Here is a 12,616-nt window from a genome sequence, read left to right on the forward strand (position 1 = left end):
GTACATTTTGAATACAATCCACAATTGAATTAGTCAGGATGTATTAAAAATGGTTATTAGCCAACACTAGTTGCATTATTTTGGCTAACTTTAAAAGATTTTTTTTTGTTTTAATCTCAATATTTACGGTAATTAGTCGACAAGTTTAAGTGTAGTACAAACCCGATCCTTACCATATTTATAGAATCTTCAAAACTTCAGGTACATCCATTAATAGATTAAGTAACAATTATCCCGATATAGATAATACAATTTTGCAGAAATAAATAAATAAATTGATTGAACTTTTAAATTGCACATAGTTCAGTTTACCACAAGAAAATAGATCGGGATCGAAATTCAACCAGGATGCAGAAGGATCAAGTACTGATCACTGATATTTTTATAATTTTATATTATTCATCATCTTAAAATATATTATACCAATGTTTGGACTAAAGGGGCCCATTATTGTTGAACTTAATGGTTTTGTTTATGTACCTTTGAGAGTAATTAAGGACAATATCTATTAATCATTTTGAAAATAATTCATAATCTGTATATTCAGAAACATAATTATAAACTTATTTATGTGTCTGTCTCTCTAAAATCATTAGTTTTGATTTGATTAAGAAGTTAACCTGATTTGGGAATGAAATTTATCTTTAATATTTCAGTAACCGTCATGGTTTAAAGAAACATGAAGAAGCTTGTTCGCTGTAGGAGTTTCTGCGGCAGACATATTCTGATCAGGGGAACACACACGCTGCTGGTCTTAGGGGTTCCTGCTACTCTGCTATATAAAGAAACATGTAAGTGAACAGATAACAAAACATGAAGAAAAACTAAGTCAGTATTTCCTCGAGTCTTTGATTCGGCTTACATTTTATGCCCCCTAGATTGATTGCTTGTATGTTGTTTTACGTCTTGTTCCTGTTCGAGAATTTTTCACTCATATAGAGACGTCACCATATAACCGTTGAAGGGCCTCAAATTTAGAACTTTACTAGGCACTCAGAGCCATTGAGCAATGAGGGTTCTTTATCATGCCAATGCCTACCGTGACATAGGGGTGAAACGATACACCTCCTTCACGGTTCGATACGTATTGTATAATTTTGTCTGGGTTCGGTTATTTTCGATACGATACATTTTGATAGAAGGAAACAAATTCAACGTTGTTTTATGCTTTCTTTTTCTAAATCTAGTCACATATTTTACGAATTTTATTTGCAAATTGACTAGAAGAAATTGACTAAAATTATTTGACTGTCAAAAATTATTTTACAAGCTATCAGTCATCAAAAATTTACGTTTTCTATACTTATTTATACTGAGGAGCGTGTTTTACCTTATGCCAAACCATGCAAACCCGACTGAATAACGATCCCGACCAAAAAATGAACCGAACCGAAAATTAGAGATTTTGCACCGTGTATCAAACCGAGAAAAAATACCGCGGTGAATCGATACCGCGGTGAACCGTTTCACTCCTACCGTGACACGATGCCTCGGTTTTTAAAGTCTCATCCGAAGGACCACTAACTTTCATTTCGAAGTGCCGAGTGCTTGGTGAAGGAACACAGTTGCAACCTATCTTTTATTGAGTCACGGCCATGATTCAACACATGACCTTCAGATCACGGAGCAAGTGCTGTACTGACTGAGCTACTGTGACAGCCCCTTAGGTTGAGGATTGGACCATTTTTTAGATAGCCACTTTTACATGTTCAAGAAAATCTTTAGAATTTATAATATGCCCTGTGTATTATCCACAGTATGTGATCCCGATCCTGATTATTTTTCTACAATGTACAGTGATACATGTACCTATTTACAGGATATTAAATCGGTGATTTTTTTTAATTCATATGATGTTTATTTATTAAGTCTTTTATAAAATTCAAAGTAATGGAACTGTTGAGCTAAGTCATTTATTTAGAGTTACCAGATTCTATGAAGTGACCTTGAGAAGGAGACTGGATTAAAGAAAAGTACAACCTGATACTATGAATGTTAGGCCTTAATTGTTATTCCTTAAAAAATAAAAACAACACAAGTTCATTATATTATACATATATATATATTTATTTGTTTATATCTGGTGTTATCACTTACAAAATATTAAGGAATAAAAATATAGCCAGCATACTCTTAATATTCTGTTTATTAATTATGATCAGTAATCACCAACAAGATCCATTCACGACATTTTATAAACATCTAGGAGATAGAATGAAAGTGTAAAATTTCATTCTTTTATTTACTTAATTTATTGGTAATTATATTTAATGCCTTTTGCACTGATTCTTGTCAGCTAATGCAAGTACATGCCAATGTATGATTTATATAAATACATATAGAGGAAAATACGGTAATTTATGATTATGCTACAGTAAAACTTGGTTATAGTGAAGTTCTGGGGACCTGAGAATTTACTTTGCTATATCTGGAATTTGTTTTATCGGTATAACGCCTGAACGAATTCATTAAAGTATACATAGTGAATTCTCATTATAGAAGTATGACTACGAAATGTATTTAGGGAAGTATAAAACACAAGATTTACCTTGGAGTTCAAAATTTTTCAGATGAATAGAGTTTCAGATATATATACTTATTACATCAATATTTTAAAAATTAAAATCTTTAAAAATTCACTATAAAAGATGTATATTTCGTTATTTTTAACTTCTAAGGGACACAGAATTAGTTCGCTATAACTGTAAATTCACTACATCCAAGTTGGTTATATATAGAAGATTTTACATGGAATTACCAAAGTTTTTGCCGGAGATTGCAAAAAACTTACCTATGTCCGTAATTTCGCTATATATCTGTGTTTGTACTAAATGAGTTTTACTGTAATTGGAAGATTGTGCTAAATTTTGAGTGAGTCAATTTATGTACATTTACAGTTGGTATCTATTATCATAAATTAAAAATACCAGGCATCATGTTGATTTAGTGTAAAGGAAATCCTCTGTTGTGACTTCTCAGGTAGCAAGCTGTGAATATCTCTCCGGAGACAATGTTGCATTTGCTCATTCCATATCCAATGTTACTTGTCAGACCTGTTATTTTTTTTGGGGGGGGGGGGGGGGGTATTTATTTTCAAATAAACTATCTGTTTGTGCAGTTCAATTTAATTGGAATTTTTAGTATGATTAATTAATATAGTCAAACCTCGTTATCTCGAACTCCATGGGACCGAAAAAAAACTTCGAGATATCAGAGGATTCGGGATATCAGGGGTAAAATACTTAAAGAATAAGGGGGTGGGACTTTAAAATCACTTTATCCATGGTATTTGAGATATCAGTGTTTGAGATACCGAAGTTCAACTGTATATATAATTAATATTATCTGCTAAAGACAGGAGAAAGAACGAATTTCCTTCTGGTTTTTTTCATGTGCAGCATTGAAGAAGGCTCTTGTTGACAGAGAGGACTTGGTGTATGGATGTAGTTATGTCCTGCTTGTCCTAGTAGCTCTGATCGCATATTTTGCTGCATGTTTAAAAAATCCTGGATACATTGGACAAAAGCATTCAAAGCGGGTAAGTTAGATGAATTCAAAACTTTTAATGAGAGTTATGGTTCTTTGTATGTGTACATGTTCTTACTGTGGGAAGGCTGAGAATATACTACTTGTTACTTCTCTATTGTGTTGCTATGGATAATCAGAAATGAATTTTTATACAAAATATGTCAAAAGAAAGGTCAGTTTGCTTTTTGTAATGTTAAAGATTTAAGGGTGAAGATAGTGAAAGTTCTTTGTTAGAAGTGTTACTTGTAGTAATCTAAGCAGATCTATAAATAAAACAAACCAAAAAAAAAAATGTTAACAGGTCAGTTTCAGGGTTTATCCTAAAGAAGTACATTATTTCATTTCAGTATTAGAATAGATATGATTTGAAACATGGTTTCAGATAAGATAATAAATAAGATTCTCTCAGGCCCGCATCTTCATTAAATAAATGCAATAATTAAAAAAAAATGTAATACTGTAATGAAAGTAATAAATTTAACAAATGCAATGAATGGAATGAATGCCATGAGAATTACAACAACAAATATAAAATATGTTTGTCACAAAACAATAAGAATTTCTCTTTCTATATCAATTATTTAAATACACTGCTTAAAGGGAGGTAACTCTTTACAAGAATTCATATTAATTAACCCTCCCATTACATTTTAGAAAAAATGGAATATTGATATATATTGCAACACAGAAATTACTTTTAATTTTCATAATTGTCATAGAATAACATAGTAAAGCTACATACAGGAACACTAGCTTAAGTTATCAGAGGGAAGTATTGTCTGTCTAATATCTAGCACTACCAAAGCTAATGGCTTGTGTATAAACCCTCTGGTCAAAAACTAGAAAAAAATTACTTGAACAACTAAGAAGTTTATTGGGGAAAATGTACCAAACCAACACAACACAATCTAACAAAGTACAAACCAGTGAAAACTCAAAATACATACAAACCAGTAACAAGAACCCTTATAACCCATGGCAGTAATAATTATGTTTGGATACTGTCTGTTCTACTTTGGTGATTTAAAAAATTGAAATATAAACAACTATTTTATTACTTTAAAATATGAAATGTATATTAATTGAAAAAATAGATTAATAGATCACACTGTAACATACATGTAACAGTAAATATTTACTCAATGTTTAGTACATGCTTTGATTTTTATTGTCAATAAAATCTAGATATCAAAGGCTTCATCAGAAAAACTTGAGGACTTGGAGGATGATGTTTCAGACACAACTCCCATGATGCATCAGTCAGATAATTCTCCACTGATTGGTCAATCAGAGACTAATGAGGAAAGATTGAAGGCCCTGAAGCAGCGCTTTAGATATTGTGATTATTGTGAAATAGAGGTACAGTAACATGTTTCTTGAAGCAGTTTTTGAATAAGTTATACATTTAGTATAAATACTTTGTACCACTATTAGCCATGAATCTTCTATTAAACAAAATGAAATTGATGTGTTGAAGGTTATTCTGGATATCAGTTATGCATGTGATTGGACTGCATATCAAATCAAAATGTCAAGTAAACATTTTGTTTATAAATTTGAAATGAATTGTGTGTGATGTTCTGAATATAATTGGAAACACTGCATGGTAACCATGTTTTAACTTTGGTGTCAGCAACCAATGCGTACAAAGCACTGTGAGGATTGTAAGAAGTGTGTGAGGAAACATGACCACCATTGTCCGTGGCTGGACGCCTGTGTGGGGGAAGGCAACCACAAGTACTTCTGGACCTTCCTGTTGGTCACCACCATCCTGATTCTCTGGACCTTTGCAATCACATGGTGAGTTCAGAATGGACTTGAATAGAAAATCATAAAATTGTTTTTTAAGCTGACCTGAGGCAGAGGCTCCAATCCATGCATCCTCTAATGGGCCTTTTTGAACATGCAATGTATACACCAACATTTCTGTTATCACCCCTAACATCATACAAATAAGTTTATTTATATGGATATTGGATAATTTAATAAATACATATATTTTTTTTAGAAATATTTTGTCATTCAGACTGATTATAAAGCTGCCTACTCCTGTTCTACTGATCTTTTAACAAATCACTCCATAGTAGAATTACATTGAACATGAAGTTGAGCAAATCAGATTTTGCGTTTAAATGTTCTTGTTATTACCATTTAATGATAAAATGGAAGTTAAAAGCTAGTATTGATTCCAGTTCAACAAGAATTCAAAGAAGTGATTCTGATTACAGGTAACTCTTGATGGCTCGAACTTCGATCTCTCGAAGTTCTTGATCGCTCGAAGTGAGTCTCCGGTCCCGAATTTTTCCCCTATATAACTAAGCAAATTTATTCTTGATTTCTCGAACTCTTGATCTCTCAAAACCCTTGATCTCTCGAAGTCAAAATGTGGTCCCGCTATATATATTCTATTAGAATTTACACTCAATACCTCGAAGTGGCTATATGTATACAAGGTTATATAATTAGCACCTTTACCTGGACATTTAAATGGCCCCAGGCAGAAGACGCAGGTCTCAAGGAACGGGATGTTTATTCAGGTGACACATATGCTGCAAGGTGATACCATATTTGGCCGAATATAATACGCATTGGTGTAAAATATGCACCTCCCTTTTTGAGCCTGAAACTGGGGAAAAAAATGCAGTTCGGTTGTATTATATGCAGCAGAAAATTTTACCAAGCGGTGTTCTGAACTTTTGAAAATCGCGGTAATTTGCTATGAAAATCGGCGCGGAGATGAAGTGCCGAAAATTTACAGAACACGATATTTTATTCAAATGCGTTTTTATTTCTTAATCTTGACTTTCTACATCGCAGCAATCTGGAGGAAATTATTTTAACAAAGCACGAGATAATGTTGCATTAAAGTATTAACAGACTTTATTATTAATTTTTTTAGCATACGGTGATACTGAAATTATGCGTCGCCGTATTCTAACTATTCTTTGTGGAAATAATTTTATTTCAACAAAGCACGAGATATTGTTGCAAGTTTAACAGTTGTCATATTTATTTTTAGTTTAAGGTAATCATGTTGAAAATTATGTAAATTTAACAAGGCAAGTGATATTGCAACATCAAAGTATTCATAGACTACGTTTTTCCTCTTTTGAACTTGAAATTAATTAATTAAATAAATAGCTGATGTTATAAAAATAAAATCAAAATTTAATAAGCGTGTAAAGTGTTGTTATCAACACACCTCCAAAGCTGTGAAAAATGATGTACAAAGGTGGGATATATGTCTTCATACATCGAGGTAATCTTTGTGGGTATCTTATTTTCTACAGAGCACGAGTAAATGATAACACTTTAGTTTCGTATTTCCTTTTTTAACTCTCAATCATTTTAACACGAGGCCGATATAAGATGAAGTAAAATTACATTTAACAAGCGTTTAACTGTTTAATGTGTTGTAATCAACACACGCTTATACATACGAAAGATCATAAAACAACCCCCGATTTTTAACAAAGAAAATAATCAAAGCCATTAATAAGGGCAGTAAATAATCAGTGCTCTAACTGTAAAAACAATGCTTTGGAGTCGGTAAACAATTTAATTGCCTGGAGGGGTGTTGAGGGGTAATTATCAAGTGACAAGTGCACGTGTTCACAACATTGGCTTCCATCCATTGGGACGTACTGAGGGGTGTTTATGTTGAAATGAATTTTCACTGAGTTATTTAAAACCTAAAATAAATTTTATTTTATTGTATTTCATTAAAAAATGACTTATTACTTATTTGACCGAGTGTCTGACTGATTAGGTACATGTGTACTTTAATTAGCCTACGGAAGCACGTGGCAAAGGAATGTGTGAACATCTATAAATAACATCTTTAATGGCGGTCTACACGGAGACGATGAACATGCAGCTCAAATTAATTTTAACTTGCTTTTAAATTTAATTTAACTATCAAAAGGTTATAAATATAACATTTTTAACAAGCCTACATTCCAACAATAACTTTCCGAAGTTTTAAACACAGCGATAAACAGCAAGAAATTGCATTAGTCTCTAGGTAATACTATGGTATGTGCGTATGATAGCCGTGTTTCACATGAAAGAAAAACCTATCAAAATCCCATTGTGGTGTAAAATACGCTCCCCTTTCTCACAGAAAATTATTTTGGGAAAAAAGTGCGTATTATATTCAACCAAATACGGTAATTGATTTATAGTTAATCATATTTTGCCTATATGCTATTAAAATAATTATAAAATAATTATCATCAACTGTCTTTCGATAATTTAGAGAAGCAGAGTCAGTGAAAAGTAGTAATTGATTAGAAGACAAAACACTAATTTAATTTTTATTTCGAGTCAGTGTCAAAGTTAAACGAAATATAATAAAGCAGAAACAGCCTCAATGTCAATATGACGAGTATTATTGGACAAATACTTAAAGAACTGCGTTCAATAGTTATGTTTGGAATAGTCAATGCTATGTGCGATGCTGTAAAATGTCGTTTTCATGTAACAAATGATGTCCGTATTACAAAGAATGAATAAATATACATGAAAATGACGATTTACATTTTTTGCTTTACTCAGTTTAATAAAATATTCATCTAAATTACTAAAAAATATCGTTGTTTTATAAAAACCACGTGTAAAAGGTTAGCACTGCATGAAAATCATTACATCCGGTTAGACTAATTTTAAAACCTGTCAACAAACCCGGAAAATTCCGAACTCTTGAAAACTCGAACTCTTGATCTCTCGAAGTTTTTCCTCGGTCTTGCGGACTTCAAGGTATCGAGAGTTCCTGTATTTGCAAGTCTAATTTGTCAGATTTTTAAAATTCATTGTTTAGTGCTTTCCAGTACTTGCAGTACTTTGATTTGGACTGGGTCAATTCTCAGGTGTTTCTCATTCATCATCAAGTATAAACTTTTTATTTGAACAAATTCTAGTTTTTATTAGATCTTACCTTCCTAGAAACACTTCCATATAATAAACTAATCAAACACTGAAATTCAAAATTGTTCAGTTGCTCCTTTATGTTTCAGAAATATTCATTATTGACAAACTCATTGAAAGTATGAAAGATCTATCTGTTAACATGTTCACAAAACCAAAAATATTTTATAACTGGTAAGCTTCAGATTATCTTTGTAGAATATCATTGAACATTTTAATTGTTCAGTACTTCATTTCAGGACAAATTTCCAGTATGAGGTATCTTGGAAAGACTGGTGGAAGAGAAATGCGGTGTTTATCATTGATATGTTAATCCTGTCATTTGGAGGCTTCACTGTGATTGGCCTCCTGGGATTCCATACTTTTCTTATGTTCCGTGGACTGACAACATGGGAACTTGTATCCCGTGAAGGGATCACATATCTTAAACATCTCACTGATGATTTTCACCCATTTGATGAAGGTTGCTTTATGAACATGTATAACTTCCTAACTGTTTGTAAATACAGAGAATGGGAATGTATGTATGATCGAAAAGTGGAACAGAATGAAATAGTGTAGTTGTGAAGCAGTGATAGAAATGAGCAAGGAACATTAAAATGGAAGTGTTGTCTCTGAGAAATTAAGAGGTCAGAACCAAAGTGCTTGATTTTTAGCTCACCTGAGCCAAACGCTCAAGTGAGGTTTTCTGAAAGCAATTTTCCCGTTGTCTGTTGTCATCATTGTTGTTGCGTAAACTTTTCACAAATTCTTCTTCTTCTTCAGAACCACTGGGCCAATTTCAACCAAACTTGCCACAAAACATCATTGAGTGAAGGGGATCCAAGTTTCTTCAAATAAAGAACCCCCCCCCCCCCCCTCTGTCAAGAGGAGATAATTAAGAAATATGCAAAAATTGGGTGTGGTCATTTATGGCCTCATGGAATAGGGTGGGGCCACAATGGGGGATCAAAGTTTTATGTGACACTATATAAAGAAAATGTTTAAAATCTTTTTCTCAAGAATTGGAGTGCCATTATCAGTAATATGGGAATACATACAGAAAATATTTTGTTATCTTCTTTTCAAGAATAGCAGGACATGAGTAGTGATATAAATATGCAATCATCCTGAGGTAGTGCAGATTCAAGTTTACTCAAATCATGCTCCCCCTGGGGTAGGATAGGGCCATCATAGGGGATCAAAGTTTTACAAAGGAATATATAGGGAAAATGTTTTTTAATCTTATTTTCGAGAAAGCAAGGCCATGACTAGTGATATAAATATGCAAGCATTCACAGGTAGTGCAGATTCAGTTTGTTCAAATCATGGAACCCCGACCCAAGCCTGAGGTAAGTAAGAGCTACAACAGGGACATCAAAGTTTTCCAAGGAAATTAATAATGATTTTATTTTTAAAACATTCTTTTAAAATTAGGAGGGCCACTCTAAACTGAACGGATGATAAAACATGAGAACAAGAAGGTCATATTAATCATAATGTTACTGAAGCATCTCCAGGATGTGTTGATTCAAGTGAGGTGTCAAGACCCTCTGGAGCTAGGGTCAGGCCTATGGAGTAGGCATTTTTTGTCTGAATAAAAATGACTTTTTTTTCAAATCTTGTGATTAAGAATAGTTTGGCCAAGAGGACTCAGCTGAGCATTGTGGCCTGTGAACCTCTTGTGAATTATTGGTATATTCTTCAAGAAAATACAGAATGTTTTGGTCAAAAAATTAGTAATAATTTTGAGAGAAGAAAAGTGATTTTTGCTTTGCAATTTTTTAAGAAATGTAAGCAACGTTTTATTTATGAAAGTAAAATACAGTTGAACTTCAATATCTGAAACACTGATATCTCAAATACCATGGATATGTTGAAGTGAATTAGAAGTCCCAACCACTTATTCTTTAAGTATTTAACCCTTGATATCTCAAATACTTGGATATTTCGAGGTTTTTTCTTGGTGCCATTGAGTTCAAGATAATGAGGTTTCACTGTATTCAATACAAATGTTTTTTTGTAGCAGAATAATAAGTTATTTTCCCCAAAATATTTGTGTATTTTATAGATTTAAATTATATGTTAGTGTGAAAAAGAGTGATTTATTTTCCTGAATGCTAAATTGTCTAACCTGTAAATTTGCAATAATACTGTGGAATCATCATTGTTTATGGGAGACCAATATTCATGAATTGTCACCCTTACCACAAATTTACATCCTCATGAAGGTTAACTTTGTCAGTGTATTGGTTTATTGAGTCTTCTAGTGTTACCCAAGAAATTACGTCAGTACAAATTGGTGAAATTTTGGTACCCACAGACATTGACCCTTATGAATTAAATGATTCCAAAGTATGCTCTACTGATTGAAGATTTTTCTGTGATTTGCACATAATTATACTGAATAGAGTTGATGAAGTTTTGATGCCTGAAATTTTGTAGAAAAGTGCATCGAGCCTTTTGATATGTTTCTTGTTGTCAGTTTTTTTGTACTATATAATTTTTTTTAGCCTAATACATTTAATACATATATGTTGCCCAACGACATATTTCAATCCAAAGACACACAGTGAATGCAGCATTTTTTTTTTTACTTAAATGTATGAAATCAAAAAAAAAGTAAAATACAAAGCATACATGAAATCCTTTCCTGCTTTCTTCTTGGGATATTTTGACACAGCTTTTTACTACAGGAGAAGTATTTACAGAAGCTGTTAAGTGTCACAGAATGAAATAAAGTTTGTGAATATACAGGAAAACTTGGATAAATCTATGTCCTGGGGACCTGTGAATTTATTTTGTTATATCCGTAATTCCTTATATCCTTAGATATGTATATATATAGGGAATTTTTTTCCCTTTAAATTTGTCAACCAATACCAAATATGTTCAGGGAAGTATTAAATATAAACCTTAACTTGGAGGACTTTAGTTTTCTGATGAAATAATTTCAAATATGAATACACTGAAGAAAAATAATGTCAGTTTAACATTTTGACATCTTTAAAAATTCGTTATAAATTTCATTATATTTTATATGTATGGGACACAAAATGAATTAGCTATATCCATAAATTCATTATATTAGAATTCGATGGTAGCCTAAAATTTTACAAGAAATTGGTAAGATTTTTGCCGCGGATCCCCAAAGATTTCGTTATATACATTTACGTAAATCCTTTGTTATATCCTTGTTCGTATTAAACGAGTTTTGTACCATACTCAGTTCACAGGAGTTTCTGCACTGCTTTTCCTGTAGAAAATAACTTTGATATTTTTTATGTAAAACTTTTAACTCTCATGTGTCTATAGAAGTGGCATAGGTAGGCAACCACATCATTTTCAATAGAGAGGGAGAGAATATAAAATTAAATAAAAGCAACAACAAACTATATCATATTCATAGATGAATGAAATCCATATTATATTATTTTTTTTTTTAATTTCCAAAATGTTTACAACGAAAATGTGCTATAATAAAGGATAAGGTTTTGGGTATTCTGTATTTCTTACATGGTGAAATTTTGCATTAAAACTGACATACAGTCAAACCTGCCGTAGCGGCCCACTGTATTTAGCGACTTCCTGTCTTATGTGACCTTTCAATTTCTTCCCGATAATTTTTTATTATATTTTATCTGCATTCAGCGACTCCCTATCTAACGCAACATGCGGTCATCGTTTTTCACTCTAAAGCAGCATAAAACCCTTAATTTGTCAACTTGCAGTCCTACTATTGATAAGAAAGGTTATAAAATTATAATTTTTTAGTTTTAGTTTAATTTACCCCCCCCCCCTATGTACAGAAAGATGTTTGTAAAAATCTACTCATAAATGGAATATTTCACATGAAGTATCTAATAGAAAGGTATCTAATAGAAAGGTATTAAAAAAGAAACATATTTAAAGTAAGTATAGATTAACCAATCTCTTTTGCAGAGTTGTCGTTCGTTCCTCTCCGATATGTCAACAAGAAGTTTACAATTTATGCATAAAAAAATTCCTTGATTTTTCTTTGTGATATCGTAGCGTTTTTGTTTTTCCTGTTCGGACATAATCTTGTCATGAGTAGTTTTTGTCCTTAACGCTGTCGTAAAACAAACCTGTTTTGGACATTCACACTTAAACCCATTAGGAATTAAAACATTTTCCACGAAATGACAAATTACATGTAAAAATA

At 32.2% G+C, this 12,616-nt stretch overlaps 1 protein-coding gene across 1 annotated transcript; it reads left to right on the plus strand.

The window, feature by feature from the left end:
• The first annotated feature begins 657 nt into the window (after positions 1 to 657).
• On the plus strand, positions 658 to 10,897 carry LOC133201365 (palmitoyltransferase ZDHHC12-B-like). Its single transcript, XM_061337182.1, has 5 exons — positions 658 to 791; positions 3,399 to 3,538; positions 4,714 to 4,887; positions 5,162 to 5,328; positions 8,694 to 10,897. Exons 1-5 carry the CDS (start codon positions 680 to 682, stop codon positions 9,013 to 9,015), a joined length of 915 nt encoding a protein of 304 aa, XP_061193166.1. The 5' UTR covers positions 658 to 679; the 3' UTR covers positions 9,016 to 10,897.
• Positions 10,898 to 12,616: the final 1,719 nt, after the last annotated feature.

This window comes from Saccostrea echinata, unplaced genomic scaffold (assembly GCF_033153115.1).
Source record: "Saccostrea echinata isolate AGI-Se365-2 ecotype Australia unplaced genomic scaffold, CSIRO_AGI_Sech_v1 ptg000043l, whole genome shotgun sequence".
NCBI classification, from domain to species: domain Eukaryota; kingdom Metazoa; phylum Mollusca; class Bivalvia; order Ostreida; family Ostreidae; genus Saccostrea; species Saccostrea echinata.

Coding starts and splice junctions, on each gene's coding strand:
- LOC133201365 (XM_061337182.1), top strand. CDS start 680: ATGAAGAAGCTTGTTCGCTGTAGGAGTTTCTGCGGCAGACATATTCTG. Junction 792..3,398: donor TCTGCTATATAAAGAAACAT/GTAAGTGAACAG, acceptor TTTCATGTGCAG/CATTGAAGAAGGCTCTTGTT. Junction 4,888..5,161: donor GTGATTATTGTGAAATAGAG/GTACAGTAACAT, acceptor CTTTGGTGTCAG/CAACCAATGCGTACAAAGCA.